This window comes from Oryza brachyantha, chromosome 12, assembly GCF_000231095.2.
Source record: "Oryza brachyantha chromosome 12, ObraRS2, whole genome shotgun sequence".
NCBI classification, from domain to species: Eukaryota; Viridiplantae; Streptophyta; class Magnoliopsida; order Poales; family Poaceae; genus Oryza; species Oryza brachyantha.
The window spans coordinates 12,042,257-12,062,778 of NC_023174.2; the positions used below are offsets into that span (position 1 = coordinate 12,042,257).

At 42.3% G+C, this 20,522-nt stretch overlaps 1 protein-coding gene and 1 pseudogene across 1 annotated transcript; one reads left to right on the top strand and one right to left on the bottom strand.

Annotated features, from left to right (window-relative positions):
- The first annotated feature begins 10,754 nt into the window (after positions 1-10,754).
- On the top strand, positions 10,755-12,135 carry LOC102705031 (serine/threonine-protein kinase STY13-like). The gene has a single exon (XM_006664502.3). The coding sequence runs from the start codon at positions 10,865-10,867 to the stop codon at positions 11,972-11,974; it is 1,110 nt and encodes a 369-aa protein (XP_006664565.2). The 5' UTR covers positions 10,755-10,864; the 3' UTR covers positions 11,975-12,135.
- Positions 12,136-13,300: 1,165 nt separating this feature from the next.
- Positions 13,301-19,199, bottom strand: LOC107305373 (annotated as a pseudogene).
- Between the last annotated feature and the right edge of the window lie 1,323 nt (positions 19,200-20,522).

A 20,522-nucleotide genomic window follows, 5' to 3' on the forward strand; every position in this document is an offset into this window, starting at 1 on the left:
CGTGTTGTTTCCGATAGCGCCATGTCATCCAAATATATTTGAACGATTGAACAAGACACATGCTCTCAATTAATATAAAATTTTACCTCACGGTTTCAAAGGCTAACATATCACTTAAATATTAATATAACCAAGTGACCAATATGAGTTAATTAAATGACCGAAGATAAAACAAATTACTCTAACAGAAGGTTTTAATACAGTTTGATAGTCTAGGTAACTATGTACACCAAGTTTCATTTTCATGAAACTTACCTCATATCTTTCATCATAAATTTTATGCACATCACCATTTTGCTATGTGACATATCATTTAATAAGGTTAAAACCCGTATGAAACCCCCACTGAGACTAGCACAACTCTTAGTGGAGTGGAGGTTTGGATGGATTTTTTCTCACACCAAACATGGTGAGTCATTGGCACATGATCAATTAATTATTAACTATCGCTACACTTGAAAAATAGATTTATTTGATGTTTAAGAAACTTATACATAGAAAGAAAACATCATTTAAATTTTTTGGAAAACATGATAATTGAAAAACAACGAAACATCCGTCCCTCCCTCGAGAAAAAAACGGTGCCTATGGGTTTTGACGCAACCTCACAAGTCACAAGGGGGCAAGAAGAGGATTAATTCATGCAACCAGTTTTAACATTGTACAGTCACACATTCAATCGTATTACAATGAAGTGTCATTTTGAAATTTGTTATACATAGAGAGAACAAGGAAAATTCTAAAAGATTTATACCCATAAAAACTGTTAGATTTTATCATTTTTAGGCCAAAATACAATGAATTTGAATACGAGACTTTACACATAGGTGGAATACTATTGACAGTATGTGTAGAATTTTTGGTGATATTTGTTAGTTGCTATACATGGGAACCTTACGTGCACAAGATACATGCACTAAGATGAATGTAAAGCAATATAATAACAAAAGAACAAAAACTAATGTAAAACCACAAATGTATTATTAATTAAAAATATCTTCAATATTATACTAAAAAAGGATTATTCCACCATTTGTGAAATTAAGCACAAGGGAAATGTCTTTTTAATGACTAAAAAATATTTATGGCTGAAACTTTTATATAAATTTTCTTAACAATCTAAAAACATTGGCTGGGAAAAAAACAACGGTGAAAACTCCTCAACAAATTTCAAATTTAAGTTCTAACTTATAAAGATAAACATATATATATATAAGCGAAAAGATTTGCCGAGAGGGGAGGGGGGCGCTAAAGGTTCCTCTACGTGCTGACCTTTTTTTTTTCATTTTAACCAGTCAGTAAGTGCTTAGCATGGGCCTAATCCATGTTAACAATATTTCCAGACAAATCCAACCGGCCCAGTCATCCATCGTGTCTACCTGGTCTCTATGTCCAACCGGATATCTAGCTGGCATAGTACTAAGAACAGGCTTAAGCATGGCGACCGGTTTATGTATTACTTGGAAATAGATTGAAATTTTATTTGAAGTTTTTTATATCTATTATGCTGTGCGCATGGTTTTGAGGGCAACTGTATAGACCCGAATATTGCAATGGCCTTATATTAGTAGGACTGGATTGGTAATTTCTTTTACGTGTTTTGTTTATTCTCTTAAGAGGATACAAAAGGAGAACAACTGCTTAAGATAAGATATGATAAAATAGTTAAAAACCCATGTGTTATACGACGATTCTTCTTAAGGTTTGGGCTGTTCGGTTGCTAGAGAATATTCCAGTGGATGCATGAGAGATGGACGATAGAAGTCCCTATTTTCTTATGGATGATCAACAAATGCTTGCATTTGGAACAGAAGCAGTACTTATCTATCCACGCTGCACACATATATATACTCTCATAGTGACATGATGCATTGTTTTTTTGGGACTAGCTATTCATTTGTCAAGAGGTTTTCAAGTATTGGATTACATAGTTTAAACCACTCTATTCCTAACTAGCGGCTTATACGAGTACATATCAAACACGTAAAAACTCCTTAATTAGAATAGATAAACGACTCAAAATTACATACAAATATAATAAAATTACTAAAATAATGTGTTTATGCTTTAAATATCTCTAGTGACGGTGGGTGGTGTCAGCGAATCTGCCACCTCATTGTTTTTTTTGTTTTTTTTATAATTTAGCTTTTGTTTTTCTTGATATTATGCAATAATCTAGATTCAGTTCAAACTAGTGATATTTGCATAGTTGATAAAAAAAATTTATGATATTTGGTAATATGTTTCCCTAGAAAAGCATAGATGGTTCTTTTCAGACCAAACAAAATTTTCTCTTATCCTATTGTCTATTGTTTCTGCAGGCTACTAAACCCCATCTTTTCATGTTTAGTTATGCTTGTAAGACAATTTTAATTTAAATCTTAAATTTTGAGTTAATTTATAAATTTTTTCATCATAATTTTTTTAGTATTTGCTTTTAGATTGTTAATAAACACAGTAGCAGTTGTTTTGTGTCAAGAGATAAGTGTTTGTTATGATCACTACTTGTTTGATTTTTTTTTTGCAACTCTAGAGTATATATGTGTGCAATATTTCTTTTTCTCAAATATTAGTTATTTTTTTGCCACTTTTTTCTTAGCTCTGAAATATTACAAAAATTAGCTTTTGTTTATGTCCCATTGGAAAACTTGATCTTCTAAAGTAACCCTGCACACGTAGACAACACAAAAGTGTATACAATGTGACAATCAATCCACCCACACTGGTTTGTGTCGTCCCCCGATTTCGCTAATTGGTAACCTTTTGTGTTTATATGTGTTTATATGTACCAATCATCAGTAGTTGGTACACACATACATAGTTGGATCATCATATATCACGATAAAAAGATAGGGTAGAAAGAGTTTAATTACGAAACTTTGGTTAAATCAAAATCTTTACAACAGCAACAACAGAAGCGAAAGGAAACAGGTGGGCACATCTGACACGACACAGGCGGTGACTGGAAGACAAAAACCGCTAGATGACTGCTTCAACTGGGACAACTCCGCAGCTCTACAGTGGATCTAGAGCTAGACCCTCTTGAGCACTCGAGGTTGTATTTAGCAAGGGTGAGTACGGGGTACTCAGCAAATCACCACGGAAATATGCACATGCAAAGATGTAACAACGAAGTCTATATGGTTTTTTTTGCATAAAAGCAGCTACTCAAATAGTTTTCATAAGACCTATTTTCTAGCAGCAAATTCTATAACATGAGTGTAATTAAATAGCCATGAAGTTTCTGTCAGCCATCCATCGATGGTTTCCCTTCCTGGCAGCCATACCATCTTCTAGCATATTCAACCTCTTGCATCTCAAGGAGTGAATCAATTAGACAACACACATCATCTTTCATTCACATCACCATACTCATCTTTTAGGTTTTATGAATCTAGCCAAGTGTATGCCATGTCCCGGTGCTCATATCCGAGAGCGCGGCTATTGTCACGCCCAGAAATTCCTCACACGAATTTCTGAACTTAATTATGTATTAAAATCCCTGTTCAGGACCAGCTAGGGTACACAAAAAGACAATGTTGATTACATAACCATCGTTCTTAGAAACAACTGAAAATAACATTTATTCTAACGAAAATGCAGCGGAAAGAAAGCTAGACTAGCTCCAGTGGGTACGCTCCAGTCAACAGGCAAAGCTTTAACGGTAGACCAGCTTACTCCTGAGAGTCACCTCCATCGGACTCAACTTCTAGATCTGGAGGGGGAAATTGAGCAAGGCTGAGTACAAACCACCATACTCAACAAGTAACACGGAAAAGAGGGTAATACAAGATGCATAAGGATCATCAAGGGCATGCTTAGGGTTAGTTGCAATAAAGCAGCACTTAAATAAATAACAAAGAATAAACCGAATAAAGGTAATTAAATACATTAAAGGATAAGTAAATAACAGTTGTAAAATACCACAACACTGTCCAACGTTACACCATGTTGCAACAGGCCCAACCACTACTCAACGTTACACCACATTGCAGTAGTCCCAAGTGAAAACCAGTTTACCTAAGTTATTAAAGGTTCACTAATCACAATGAAGCTGGGAGTTCGCCCTTAACCGAGGGCACGACTATTCGAATAGGTTATACTCTGATCAGAGGTGTACTACTATACCCACAAGACATGACTCCACTACACTTGAACGTGCGCCGACATACCATCATGACATACCAGAAAGGAGACCGTGATAGGACCCGTCACATAACCCTTCCTATTTAATCGCACCGCACTTCAGGTTTCACCCCCTCCTTTACACCAAGTCGGGCAGTCCCCTCTTGTGCCTTGGTAGATCCGGAAGCAGCAGAGGCTTTCGTTACACCACGATTGCCCGTCGATACTCTATCATGCCTACCCTTGCCTTGGTACGTCAAATAGTTCGAAGCTATGCTTCAAACCCACCTTACCCATTCCGGCATGTGGTTAGCACTAAATTACTTCCAGGGTTTCCCGTGAACCGGTCCTTAATTGCCATGGGTGCGACTCTCAAAACCAAGCACCCACAGCCCACCATTAGCAATATTTTAGTTGACATTAGCTCGAACCGGGTAATGAATCATTATTATAGCTATTTAGAACTAACCATGATTAAATGTGATCCCATGAGCTACTTGTTCTAAGCACGGCTAAGCATTAACCTAGGCCTAACTCTAATCAAGTTACCCTTGGTCTAGCATGAATAAAGTTGGATAATCAACGGCATAATGATAAGGATTACCCGAAAAATAAATACAGTAAATACTTTAATTAAAATAATACATATTTGAATAAATAGAACGAGGAATTTGCAATAATGGGTTCAATATGATCAAAGATGAGTGCCACTTGCCTTGCTCTGGCCCCTGGGGTACCTCGGCGACGATCTCGAAATAAACCGGCTCTTCGGTGGGGTCCGAATCTAAGCGACAAAGCACAAAAATAAATAAAACAGGCACCAACTCTACTGCAACAGTAAAAGAAAGTATTTTTAATGGATTCTTGACAATTTTATGAATTTAATAAAATTTGAATGGGCCTAAACGGAGACTAGATGAATTAGTTAAGAATTTTAGAAGTTTTCTGGATTTTTAACTAAACAGAAAAGTCCTAAATTATTGCGCAATTACTGAGGCTGCTGACGTCAGCAAGGAGAGAGGAGGCACTGACGGCTGATAGATGGGGTCCACCTGTCGGTGAGGGAGAGAGGGGAGGAGGGGCTAACAGCTGGGCCCGGGAGGAGAGAGGGAGGGGGGCCGGCTAGCGGCTGACAAGCCGGGCCCACCCGGCGGTGAGAGAGGGGAGGGAGAGAAGGGACTCGGCCGGTGGGGACCACCGGTTGGTGAGGGGAAAGAAGAGGGAGACGCGGGCGTCGGCTCCGGCCCAGCCGACGGCGGGGCGGCGTGCGGCGACAGCGGCCGGGGAGCGGGAACGTCGGCAGCACGAGGGGTGGCGACCGAGCGCGGCGCACAGCGACGACGGTGGCCGATCGCGGGAAGTGGCCACGCGGGAAGGCGCGGGTGGCGTGACAATAGCGTGACGACGGCGGAGTTGGGCGACGGTCTGGCAGGGACTGCCGGCGACCCGTGGCGTCCGACAACGGCAGCGAGGTGAGAGCTCGGCGGCGCCGGTAGCGAGAAAGGGAGAGAGAGGAGAGGGGAAGCTTACCGACGGCGGCAAAGGCGGAGGAAGCATGGCGAGGACGAGGCGGAGGTGATGATGCGGTCCCGCGGGAACGACCGATAGCGAGGCGCGTGATCGGCGGCGGCGGAGACGACAGCGACGCAGCGGCAGCCAGGTGGTGGGAGGAAGCGCGGGCGCTGGGGATGCCCGCCGTTGACGACGAAGGCGTGGTTGCGTCAGCGAGGACGAGGCGGCGGTGATGACGCGGTCCCGCGGTGGCTAGCGACGAGGCGCTAGTTCAGGTGGCGGTGGCGAGGTGATGCGGCACAGCGGCGGCTCGAGTCGGACAGGGAAAAGCGGCGGCGGCGCTTGGGAGAGGGGGATTTACAGTGGGACGGCTCCGGCTAGGGTGGGGACGGCCGTTGGAGGAGATCGGTTCGGTCACGGGCGAAGGACGCGACGATGGTTGCGGGCGCGGTGGCGCGATGGAGTCGGACTCGGCCGGCGCGGGGAGGCGAACTTCGGCGGCGCGGCCCGAGCGAACTGGGCCGAGTGGCGGCCCAGGGGGGAGGGAGGAGGCGCGCGCAGGCGAGGCCGGCTCGGCTGGGCCGGTCTAGAGGGAGCGGTGGGCCGGCTCGGCTGGGCCGGCCCGGGGAGGAAGAGGGGAAAAAGAAAAAAGGAAAAGGAAAAAGAGAGGAGGAAAATTAAACTTCAGCCCAATTTGAGAAGGGAGGGAAAAAGAAAGGAAAAAAAGGGAAAAAGGAAAACCCCACTTTTACCGAATGTTAAATTAATTTGCTTAGCCAAATTTTATACTTTGTAATTTGAGTTTAAATCCTGTTAATCGATTTGGAACCTCAATTTAATTAAATTAATTTCTTTTAGAGAGATTTTTCCTGAGTTAATTAAGCCAATTATTATTTACGAATTTCCTTTAGGAATTTAGGCTTGGGACAAAACTCCGAGTGTGACAGCTATTCGAATAGATTTAAACACACTGCAGTGGTTGTATACTTTCCTCGTGCTCCACGACTACCCAACACATGAGCTTTGTCCCAACATATGAGACGGTCGTGGCAGAGCCTTTCGATAACCTTACTTTGGTAGTGCCCGCTCCATAAACTTTAATCCCCATTGCACCTCTAGACGTCCTTTACTAGGAGTTTGGGGAGTTCTGCCATTCCTAAGGGAGGAGTAAACCAATAAACACATACACAACACATCACAACTCACTAGGACTGACCTACCCGGTCATCCCCTATGCAACAGGCTTCCTGCCTACTTGCACACTCATAAGAACCACCACGGCTTGGGCACCGCCTCCGCTTGGCTATTTACTAAGTTAGATCTATACTCATTTGAGAAACACGGTTGTACGGTGGTCGTTTTTGCATGGCTCGGTCCTTAACTGATTAGGGCGGGCTAAGCATTCCCTAGAACCACCCATATTCTTTCCATTCCGCCTCGATCGAAAACAATTTTTATCTCAACAATTCATTGACAACATGGTTGGATGGCGCTCATGTCTCCACCCGCCATCATGCAATTACTCCCACTGAGTAATGTCTCAACATCATCATAAATATTTCAAAAGTGTAATATTGAATAAAATACAGCTAATAGTATGGCTAAGCAATGTCATTAATTGACTAGATTATAATTGCAACATAAGGCGACAAAGGTTATATGGTAATCAAACGTATGACATGTTATATCTAACTAAAGTGGGTCTCTACTTGTTCTGCATGCAATTTTAAGTAAAAGAAACATTTTTGCAATATAGGTATAACATATTCAATGGGGGTGATGACTTATTGGTTCGAAGTCCCGCGAAGTTAGTCCCTCGCATGACTCGCTTGCTATACCCGGGTCCTCGCACGACTCGCTGCTACTCCCAAAACTAACAAAGCGAACGGTCGGCTTAGACGTGAGATCGCTAGTAATAAAAAGGACTCGTCGTGACTTCTATAAACGACGAGGAGAAGACAAATACTTTTTATAAATATTTTGAAAACACACTTTTATTTTAGAAACAAATAACAAATAAAATGGCTGAAATCAGATAAAGGTTTTGAAAGCAACTAGAGGTTTTTGAAATAAAATAAATCTCTTTTAAAAAGGAAACAAATAAACTAATTAAAACAGAGGATGATGGCTAGAAGGAGTTTGTAATAAAACAGAGGTCTTTGCTAATAAAATATTTATAGATAAAATATGAGTTTTAAATAAATAGATACACTTATTATATTTAGAAAGTAGATATATATTTTTAATAGCTAAAAGGTTTTCAAATAAAGGGGTAAACAAGTATTTAGCCATAATTAATTAGTTTTGAATAAATAAACACTTTATTTCGAGTATAGATAATTATACTTATAAATAGATTTTTAGATAAAGGTGGAAATAAACTAGTATCTAATAATAGTTTGAATAAATACTTGATTCGAAATAATTATTTTAGTATTAACTAAATAATAAAGGTAAATAAATATTTTTAGAAATAAATAGAACAATTTTAGCCCGGTATTACTCTGGATCGCTCGATGATTAGGACGGAATAAATATGGAATCACTGAAAAAGATTTTGAATAGAAGGAGACGTGATTTAGACTCCGAAAAATAGCGAAGTATATCGATGGGCCTAATCCCCTCCTATTTTCCTTTTTTTTCTTTCCTCCTTTTCTCCGATCTCTCTTCTTTTCTTCTCGTAACATCTCTTTTTCTCTCTCTGTTTCTTTTGTATGTTAGAGCAGGGGACTGCAAAAAGGGATGGGGCCGGCCTGGGTGGGGCCCACCCCATTTACTCCCTCTCTTTTCCTTCTCTCCCTCCTCTCTCCCGTATCCTCTCCTCTCTGTTTCTTTTCTTTCTCACACAGCCATGGCAGGGATGAGGCAGGGAGGGCGCCGGCGATGAGGAGGTGGGCTTCGGCTGGAGGAGCGGTGGAAGCAGCGCCGGAAGGAAGCGGCGGAGGCAGGCCCGGCTGGCGCGGCGGCACCGGCAAGGTGGGGAGGCGGCCGGGGAGGAGATTGGAGCGGCTGCGACTTCGGCGGAGGTGAGGAGGGCGCCGGTGCCGGTGGTTGGCGGCGCGGCGAAGTCATTTGGTGGCGCCTGGAGCAGAAGAGGGCGCAGGCGGTGGCCGAGGCAGAGGAGGCAGGAGCTGGGAAGAGCGGCGGCGACGCCGGTGCTCTGCACCTCCCCTTTTATAGGCGAGGCTTGGCGGCGCGAAGGCGGCGTGACGGCATGGCGGCGGCAGGGCGGCTGGCGACGTGGTGGCGACGTGCGGCTGCAGCATGGTGGCAGTGGCTGTGCGACGTGCGGAGGCTGCGGCGGCGGCATGGCGGCAGCAGCAGAGCGACGTGCGGCGTGGGGCGACAGTGGATTTGCTGTTGCTTGCTTGTCTGGAAATGTATCCGGCTTCCCCGAAAAATCTGAATCATGAAATAGAAATGAAGGAAGTTTATTTGTCGCACAGAAAATATTTGGATACTATGGATAATTGATTTACTCCGGAATAAATGAAGTTGGAGGTAAATGAGATAGTCACGTCGATTAATATTTAATCGGATGACCGGAATTTGGAATAAAAAAATAGATAATGGACGAGACGAATAATATTTAGTCGGTCCACTGAAATTGAGAATGAAAAGGGATAGATAAAGGATGAGACAATATCCATTTGGACGATCGAGGTCCTGAATAAACAGAAATACTTGTAGGATAGATTATTGGGATAGATCGAATGTAGGAAAAGAAATTTAATTTATCGGTTAAAGTTCAGAATAAATATTCTGAACGGGGATTAGCTAAGACGAAAATAATCCATCGGGACAATCAGGGACTGAAATAAATTTCAGATGACAAGAAATCTTATTTGTGCGATTAAATTCTCCGAAAAAAATTTTAGCCGCACGGTTCTTTGGAGACACTGAACTCGGGGTTTTGGTACGATAATCGGGATTTTTTTAAAATTGGGATTTTTGATTATCGAAATTTCTAGGCTCAAAAAATCCGGATGTTACATTCTGTGACATGTCTCGTATCTGAGTTGATCGGATAGTTTTCATCTCCTATAGGATAGGGGATGGAAACTATCACACTCAATAAGATAGTTGGTTAGATAGTTAAAAATAGGTCACTAAAATCCTAACAAAAACAAACGACAAGAGGTGCAGCTTTTCTAGTTCGGAAATGTGATGATGATTAGTGTTAGATGAAAGAAGACATACCATCCAACATATTGAATTGGAACTACGGATAAAACAACAAAAAATAAACAGAAACTTTACATCTTGTCTTTTTATCAGCCGAATACGAGATTCCACCTAACATTGAGAATCAATTAAATCGACTTATCGATATTGTTGTATCAATGATTTGTTTTGTTTTCCTTTGTGTGGAAAACAAACTTGTTGGTTGTTTTATCAGTGTTTGGTGACAACTGGTAAGAGGTCCTAAACTCTATCTTCATAACAAAACGTTATTAACAACCGCTTGTGTCAAATATCCATCTATTTTCATCACAACAATCTTGATTTACCGTCTTGCTATCCTCTCGTGACAAGAAGACCCATCTTTTATCTTATACTTATGCTTATAAGACAAAATATTAATTTTAACCTTAAAATTAAAGTTGATTTTGATATTTTTTTATTAAGTTTATTTTCTAGTTTTGACTTTTAGAACAATAAAAATACAAATATAAAAAATTTATTCAAAATTTATTTTTCGTTTATTGATATACTGATCAACCCCATTGTTGAAATGCATAGCTTAAAACCTCCATTGTCTCCAGCAAGATATGAAAGTTAAGTAGGCCGCGTTCGGTAACACCCTCCTACTAACCTAGATTCTCTTGATTTTCGCGCGCACGCTTTTTAAACCACTAAATAGCGTGTGTTTTGCGAAAAAATTTTATACAAAAGTTGCTTAAAAAACCATATTAATATATTTTTTAATTTTTATAATTAATAATTAATTAATCATGTCCTCCGTAGTCATAGAGAAGTTTAGTTCTCATTGCATTCAAAGTGCTCAACCGCACTGGCCCGGCCCATCCAGCCAGCCTAGTTCTACTTGCAGTTTGTTTCGGAAAAAAAGAAACAAAAAAAAAATCATTGCACGAGTAGGAGCAGTATCCTGTATCCCTAATTCGACTCGACCATGGCGGCTTGGCGCCTATAAATATGGCGACGACATGCTCGCCTCTAATCACGAAACAAACCAGGGCGCGTACGTCTGATCGAGCACCCGGCGATGGCGACTACCAGCGAGATCTCCGAGGCGGAGGAGTACGTGCGCGCCGACGCGTTCGACGACCTGATCAGCATCGAGGAGACGCTCGCCGCCAAGGCGTTGGCCGTGCGCGGCGGCATGGAGGAGGAGGTGGAGGAGGAGCGGCCGAGGGCGGCGTGGGAGGTAGATCTGTCTAGGCTACAGATCCGCCGCCTCGTCGCCACCGGAGTGCACGGCGCGCTGTTCCAGGCGGACTACAGCGGCCAGGACGTGGCCGTGAAGCTGCTCGACTGGGGCCCCGACGGGTACTCGACGCCGGAGCTGGTCGCCCGCATGCGGGCGTCGGTGCGGGCGCTGGCCGCCGTCTGGCACGGCTTCGACCACCCCAACGTGGCCAGGCTGGTCGGCGCGTCCATGGGCACCGCCGGCCTCGAGCTCCCGCGCAAGGACGGCGCCGCCTCGCCGCCGCCGCCGGACAGGGCGTGCGTGGTCGTGGTCGAGTTCCTCTCCGGCGGGACGCTCAAGGAGCACCTCATCGCCCACGCGAACAGCAAGCTCCGCTACGGCGAGGTCGTCCGCCTCGCGCTGTGCATGGCGCGGGGGCTCGGCTTCCTCCACGCCAACAAGATCGCCCACCGCGACGTCAGCACGGACAACATGCTCCTCGACGGCCGCCGCAACGTCAAGATCGCCGACTTCGGCGTCGCCCGCGTGGAGGCGCGCGACCCGGGGGACATGACGGGGACGACGGGGTCGCCGGCGTACATGGCGCCGGAGGTGCTCGAGGGGAAACCCTACGACCACAAGTGCGACGTCTACAGCTTCGGCATCTGCCTCTGGGAGATCTACGCCTGCGAGATGCCCTTCTCGTACGACCTCAGCTTCGCCGAGCTCACGTCGGCGATCGTCCACCAGGGCCTACGGCCGGTGATCCCGCCCTACTGCCCGATCGGCCTGGCGCGCATCATGCAGAGGTGCTGGGACTCCGACCCGGCGGCGCGGCCGGAGATGGCGGAGGTGGTGAGCCTCCTCGAGGCACTGAACCCCAACTCGGCCGGCGGGATGCTGCCGGTCCGGACGAAGAAGAATGCAGGGTGCTTCTGCTTCTTCGGTCGCCGCCGTCGCTCGTAGATTGTTTCCATCGCCCGAAGCTTCGTTGCTCTTCGTTTTCCTCGTTGTTGTCCATGTATTATTAGTTGTTTTACGGGAACAACATATTCAATATACTATCGTATTTGTTCTATATAATAAGACTTTCTGATGCTGCCTAAATCACTTATATAGAACCATTTATCGGGAACCTTTATCGGTAACAGCTTATTTTTTTCGAGAAAATACGGTCTGTTATGAAGAACTTATCTGTAACAACTTTTAGAATGTAGCATGTTTTGAATATGCCACTAAGAATGATTCGTAAGGGGTCCGGATGGTCTGTACCGAGCTAAAATCACGAGCCGGATAAGAATATATCGGTAACGGCTGTTGTAGGACGAACCGTTATAGATAACTAACCTTACCTGTAACGAGTCTTAATTATGATCTGTTATGGATAATAACATATTGGTAACGAGTGTTATAGGATGAACCATTACGGATAACTAACCTTACGAGTCATAATTATGGCTTGTTGTAGGAAATGGTTATCTATAACGGTAGGTGGTTATGACCCGTTAACGAATGAGAAAATACTCTTTTTAAAAAAAACGAAATTTTTATTTTTAAATTATTCCGGATGGAAATATGTCTAATAGAAAAAAAATTGTAGATTTCAATAAGATCTACTACTTTGTAATTCACATTATTTTAATTTGATCGGCTCAGCGCATTTTAAATCAGTCCGTGTCTAACACTCGGTTAGCAGACGACAGAAAACTGAGCCGTTCAGGAAGCACAAACCGCGTGCAGATTTCGCGAATTTTGTTCACGTTCTGTTCTGGTCTATTCTTCCCCTGTTTTGCACTGTTATGTGTTTTGTTCGTACTCCAAATGAATGCTATATAATTTATATATATGTCTAAATTTATTAGCATCCATATAAATTTTATATTATGAAAATAAAGAGAGTACCACACGTAGTGCTCGACGCTCAACCTTTGACAAACAAATTTTCATGACTTATAATTTTAGTTATGATTTGACTTATTACTAAATACCCTTTAAGTACCATTTATAATTTTGCATATTTCATAAAAATATGAATAAAAGAAACGGATAAACGTTGCCTTGATCATTTCGCTTCTGTTTATATTTATAAGCCAAATTTTAAATTTTTAATCTTAAATCTGGAGTATTTTGATGTTTTTTCACCGAAGTTTATTTTCTAACTTTAGCTTTTAGATCGCTAAAAATACATATATAAAAATTTTATTCAAAAATTATTTCTCATTTACAAATATACTGTTTGACAATCATCCACATATAGGTAAAAGTGAACTGTGTGAAAAAAACGAAGGGAGTATATAATTTCCACAGTAGATAAACCATCCCAACATACAAACGGTTGACATGGCACAAGAGAGTAGAGAATAGACGATTTGTTCCATACATCCAGAGGACCATCCGAGTTCTACAGGTAATTGAGAGAAATAATTTCATGGCAGAAGACAAGCGGTAGCATTAAACATATGTTTCAAGGCACAGGTATACAGACACAATGAGAAGGGCTTTTTTACATCAAGAATTTTAAGGTACCAAAAATTTTTAGTATAAATTTTTAGTTTCTCAAGATACAATGTATGTAACTTAAAGTATCATACCGTTTAGTGTAAAAAGTACGATACTTTGATATACTTTTTAAAAGATGGTAAAATTTTTAGTGTAAAAAGTATGGTATCTTGATGTACTTTTTTAAAGATGCTAAAACTTTTTCAAAGTTACTAAAAAAGCTCGTACCGGAGATGACAGTTTACGCATCCTGGTAGCTTGTGGCTGATACGAGGCGTTGAGCGGAGCATACTGCTATTTGTAACGGGGTAGTGGTGGTAACGCTACTGCTATCTGTAGCGAAGATACGAGGCGTTGAGCGGAGCATATTCCGATCGATCGCCGGGAGGAAGGTGGCCACCGGCATCCTCGTCGGTAGGCTCTGCAGCGGCGCCTCCTGCCGCAGCACGCTGACGGCCTGCCTGATGGAGGCCCTCATGGCGCGATCAGGGTGCGCGCACCAGAGGCCGACCACCAGCACCCGCTCCATCTCCGCCTCGTCGAACTCCCCGTTCAGACGTGGATCCGCCGCGTCGAGGAGGCGGCCTCGGCCGTAGTACTGGTCCCAGACCAGCTGCACCAGGTGGACTACGGCGGCGGCGTCCGGCGAAGCCACGGCGGGCCTCCGGCCAGAAGCGACCTCGAGCAAGACGACACCGAAGCTGTAGACATCCGACTCGGCGCAGGCCTTCCCGGTGTACATGCACTCAGGGTCCATGTAACCCATCGTTCCGGCGACCACCGTGGTGTGCGAGCTCCGGCCATGGTCGACCAGCCTGGCGAGCCCGAAGTCACCGAGCTTGGCGTTGTAGGAGGTGTCGAGCATGATGTTGCTGGGCTTGATGTCCCGGTGCAGCACGCACTGCTCCCAGTCCTGGTGCAGGTACAGCAGCGCGGCGGCGACGCCGAGCGCGACGTCGTGCCTGACCGGCCACGGCAGCGGAGTCGCGCCGGCGGCGGCGGCGGCGGCTGCGCAGTGGAGGTGGGCGTCCAGGCTGCCGTTGGGCATCAGCTCGTACACGAGCAGGAGGCTGCCGCCGCCGTGGCACCATCCGATGAGCTGAACCAGGTTCCGGTGCCGCAGCTGGCTAATTATCCTCACCTCGGAGACGTACTCCTTCTTCCCCTGCTTCGACTCCTTGGACACCTTCTCTATGGCGACTTGAACATTAAGCTCGCTCAGGAATCCCCTGTAAACGGAGCCGAAGCCTCCTTCGCCAAGCTTGTTGGCGGCGGCGAAGTTGTCCGTGGCGACGACGAGCTCGCTGTAGCGGAATCGCTTGGGTCCGGCCCCTCTCTCGAAGTCGTCTTCGTCATGGAACAAGCTTGATTCTTCCAGCTCTTCGTCGGCCATCGTCTTGCTGAGCATTTTCTTCCGGCGACGAGCGAGCCAGGCCACGACGGCCAATCCGACCACGACTGAGACAGCGCCGGCAGCAGTCAGACTAGCAGCCATCCCTTTGTAGCTTTTGCGAGGTGGATCTGCATGCGCGGAAAATGATGTTGTGCATTGCCTCTTAAATCAAGTCCAATAATACTCCCTCTGTTTCACCACGCAAGACTTTCTACTCTTGTCTACTCTTCTTGTCTAGTACTCTTGTCTAGGAGGCGGTAGATATTACAAGCCATGCTTTTCCATGCCACCAAGGGTTAATGCTAGCACTAATACATACTCCCTCCGTTTTTTTTATGCCGTTGACTTTTTATTTACGTTTGACCATTCATCTTATTTAAAAATTTTATCCAAATATACAAAATTATAAATCATACTTAAAATTACTTTAGTAATAAATCAAATCATAACAAATTAAATAGTCAATAATTATATAAATTTTTTGAATAAAACGAAGGGTCAAACGTAGATCGAAAAGTTAACAGCGTCAAAAAAAACGGAGGGAGTACAATAGTTGTCTCATTTTTAAACATCTCTGATGTGTTTTATTCTTTTCAACAGCTAAAAATTAAACTAGCTTTGTACTAGGAGTTTTTACCTCGAGTACCATGTTTTTGAGTGAAAATGTTTGGTGAGCTTTTTTACTGTACTTAAAAAATATCTTTAAGATATCATATTTTTAGTGTAAAAATTAGTACCTAAATATACCACGTAGGTACTAGAATTTTACAATAATTTTTTATACTTCATCATGATGATAAAAAAAGTCTAGGTTTAATACCTTGTGATAACAATGTAACTTAAGTTACCAAAATTCTGTACTAAAATTTTTTGGTACCTTAAAATATTTCTTAAGGATGGAAGAAAACCATTTTTCATGTGAGACATATTTTTTATTTTTCTTTATTTACTTACTTGTCACATTATCTTTTATTCTATATGACAACTCATATTTAATTCTATGAATATCATCTTAGTTATTGTATTATGAATATGGGCCAATTCCCTACATGCCCCCGTAATTTCACCCAATCTCTTCTACGCCCCTGAAATTTGTTTGATCTCTTATATACTCCTGAGTTTTTATTTGGATCCCTTACATACCCATTCAATTAGTTGACCGTTAGTTTTGGTAGAAATTACTTGATTGTTCTTGGTATATTTCTAAAAGCTTGAAATATTTATATGTAAATTATCTGAGTTGTGAAAACTAATAAGGAATAAATTAAAAAAAGATTCATTGTGAGAAAACAAAGGGGATGTAATTAGTTTATCACAAATTAGAAAACATATTTTAATTTTTAAAATAAATTTTAGATCAAATTTGATGAATTTTGTATGTCTTCCCAAAAATTTAAACCTAGATAACATTTAGTTTTACTTCTTAATTTTCTGGTGAAACTAATGTATGGATTTAATCAGAATTTTTAAAAAATAAAAAATAAAAAATATATTTTTTAAGTTGGCATTAAATGATTATATCACCTGTATTTTAATATAAGTTATTTTTTCATATGAAAATTTATTAGGTAGGTAACACATATGTATCGGAGGGGTAATATAGTCATTTAAAAATATTTAACGGTTAACTAATAGTCAACTAACGGAGATGGGTATAGAGAGGATTAAAATAAAAACTCATGAGTATATAAGGGATGAAGTAAAATTGAGGAGTATTGAAGGGATTGAGCAAATTTTTAGGGATACCTAGGAAATTTTCTCTATGAATATAGTAAGTCTGTCTTCCTGATTTATCTAGAGGTCGGTGAGCTCCCACTTTGAGCCGTTGCTTCCATCTACACCATTCTTCACCGCCACCCCGACCGCGACGCGACTGCCAACTTCGAAAACGTGATTAGAATCTTGGATGCCGCTACCCGCCCCTTATTTGTCTTGTCTCTCGTGTATTTTTTCATTACTAGTCCAAAGTTCAAATGGAGAGAGAGGGTGATTTAAAGGGGAGAGAGATGGGGAAGGAACAGAATGAGGTAGGCTGGATAGCATAGGAGGATCTTGAGGGTGGTTCTGGTGGTCCTATAACCATAAAAAAAAATCTCAGCTTAAGAGTATATATATAATAAAAATAAGAAAATATCTATTACATATAGAAAATACATTTTTGAATAATTTTATATTTCTATTATATATATTGTATGTTATATTATAATAATTAAAAAGTATGTAAGTTGGACCGCTTGAAATAAAATCTTGGATATGCCATTGCCGCAGAGCCTATGTCGTCGGTGGGTCTTCGCGCGGAGAGAGATGGCAGCAAAACTTGGGTTTAGCAGCAGAGGCAGAGAGCGAGAGTGCGAGGCTGCGAGGAGGGAGGCCATTTTCTTTGCTTTGGTAAGAAATTGGCGTGAAAAACATAGCAACGGATTAATTTATAATTAATTAATTATTAGCTATAAAAACTTGAAAAATAGATTAATATTAATTTTAAAGTTAACTTTCTTATATAAAACTTTTAAAAAAATATGTTGTTTAGCAGTTTAGAAAGCACGTAAGTGAAAAAAAAAATCTGGTTGACTTAACTAAATGGAAGAACGTGGCCAGAGTGGGATTGTGCGAATTAATGGGAGGTGGAAGAGAAATGATCAAGGGAAGGCTCATAGGTTAAACGTATAATTTGAAAATTTGCAATTTAATTACCCGGTCTATCCTAAAATAACTTCATTCTGGCACCTACATTGCTCATACTAATAAAACATAAAAGGACTAATAAGCCGTCAACTTTATCATATCTGGTGCTATTATCCATACTTGATCAAGTCCTAATGCATTTATTCCCCACTCCGCAAACTCCAATACAATAAAACTATCAAGTTAAAAAACATTTGAATTAAAAACATGGTAAACTAATTTTAGCCGATTAATGGTCAAACTTTACAGAGTTTGTTCCGTGCGTGGATTCCAGACAGAGAGTAAAAACGAAAATAGCATGCCTTGTGATATCATCTTTTGTTTTTTTATTAAACGAAAAACATACAAAGCATTTTGTACGCTCACCAAATTTAGTCAACAGTGAATAGCTCTCCTAGAACATTCTTAAAAACACAAAGCCACCAGCAAATCTTTGAGCTTAATATTTATGGCCGGGCAGGAGGATTTAAACTATTGAAGTTCTGTGCAGGCCAATTCATGTCGCTTTGGTGCTTTCACATTCCTTTCTAATTCCTTATGCTCGTGGAAAAAAACAAAGAAGCAAAAAAAATAGGTCCGCCTATTGATCAAATGTTTAAAAATTTTAATTTTATTAATCAAATTCGATCATTTTTATTGAATGATAATTTAAAGACATGCATGCAATTAAGTCAAAAATCTCATAATACACGTCTTTCCCTCAACCTCGTATGTATTGCATGTCAAACCTCCGCATGCATTGCGCGTGTGTTTGACAGAAAAACAAAAAACCAATAACAAATGTGAAAAAGAACCAGCACGTACCTAATACCGGCGACGTTGTTGATTTGGTAGAGGGAGGCTGAGCTGGCGGCGGCGGTAGCGGCGGCGGAGGCTGGATGAGTTGCAACGGAGATAAGGAGTACATGACATAGCAGCTGTAGCACTTGATGCCGCCATAGCTGCTGTTCGGGAGGTAGTAAGGCAGCTTGTCAACGATTGAGGTGAGGCACCTGACGCATTCGCCGGCGCTGAGGTCGCCGGTGCACTGCGCCAGCCCGTATATCACCCGCGGGCTGCCCTGCGAGTCCGTGTACGCGAGGCTCCCGTTCGCCGTCCGCAGCGGCGACGGCGAGCCGGCGGCGCCCTCCATGAGCCCGGTCATCAGCTTCCGCCGCGCGCCGCCCATGCTGGACGGGTCGGCACGTTGGTGTTGGCCGTGGAGAAGGAGGCGCTGGAGCCGGAGTAGCGGAGGAGGCAGGTGTCGTAGACGGCGTCCACCGTGCGGCTGTAGGGGCACCACAGGGATATCCCGTTGGCCGCCGCGTACAGGCAGTTCTCGCACTGCGTCCAGTTCCTGTCGGAGTAGCACATGATGAGCGCGAACACCTCGTCGGGCGCCGCGCCGAGCGACGTTCTGTAGAAGCCGCCGTTGCTCTTGGCTTCCACGGGCAGGATGTTGAGGAGCTGGTTCAGATTCAGCTGGTACTGGCTGTTTCTCGTGTAGTTGTCCGTCGTCGAGCAGTTTGGATAGGCTGGAATGTAGCCACGGGAGTCGTTGTCGCCGCCGCCGAAGGCGGCCGGACATAGGCCGCAGGCCACCAAGATGAAGACGATAAGGTGCAGGTTACCCATGGTCGCGGGCTCTCACACCGCTGGTATGGATACTTCACTAATATCTAGCTAGCCCGAATAATTATGTACCACACACCTGTTGTCAAGGAGTAGGAGGCTTAAGATGTAAGGATGGTCACGGTTCTAACCCATGGATAGTTTAGAGTCAACTTAGTTTAATAAAATGAATTGAGTTTCACCATAAAATAAAATCTAGTTTATTTAGTTGAACTAGAGTCGATCCTAAAATACCGGGTCGACCCACAACCATCCCTACTAAGATGCCACACAATCTGGCGAAAAATTTCTAAGCTTTTTCTAGGGATATCTCTTGTATATATGCACATCAAATTTTGGCTAATCTCTTCTATGTCCTCGAATTTTGCTTACTTCCTTGTATACCCTAAAAATTTGGTTTTAATCCCTTACATACCTCATGAAACACATAAATGTATGAATTACATTATTGAAAATATGTAAAAGTTTATCTCATGAAATTATTAGTATTTATGAATTTGCTATGCGATACATTATTTATGAAAAAATATTTATAGATAATAAAATAAAAAATATGTATTTATTTTGTTTTTAAAAATACATAAAAATAAGGAGTGTTCATATAAAGACATGACTACCAATGTTCATGATATCTTTTAAGAGTATTCCCGATAAGAAATATATTGTCCTATTAAATTTCAAATAAAATATAATTTATTATATTGTTTTATTTTAAAATTTATGTCAAAATTTTCTGCACTAATTATGTTTGTCTCATTAGTTACGTAAAATGCACATACTATAAACTCAAATAAAAATTCCAATCATTTTTCAAGCTTATATATATTCAAACCTAAATCATCGAGGGCATTGAAGTAATTTGTCACAAACTTAACAGTGAAATAAAGGACAATCTACCGGCAGGGGCATGGAAGGGATCAAGTTAAAATATGAGGGGTATAGAAAGGATTGGGTAAATTTTAGGGGTATAGAAAAGATCGAGTGAGTTTGCACGTGTATACAGAGAATTTACCCTAAATTAAAAGAATGTTTCATAGAACAACAGATCACATATAACTTATTTTTGAGTAATCAGGGATGAGCATGGTCGGCCCATGGGTACTTCATAGGCAACTCTAGTTAAAATAAATGAGCTATGTTTCATTATTTTTAAATAAATATTTCAGAAAAATAAAACCTAGTTCATTTATTTAAACTAAGCCGGCCATAGAGTATCCATGGCCGACCCGTGCCCATCCATGTATAAGGGCACGTACAAAGGGCTCTAATTACCGTCTCTATCGTTGCATGCTTGCTAACGTGGAGGAGAGAGACGATAGGAGAGAG

Coding starts and splice junctions, on each gene's coding strand:
- LOC102705031 (XM_006664502.3), top strand. CDS start 10,865: ATGGCGACTACCAGCGAGATCTCCGAGGCGGAGGAGTACGTGCGCGCC.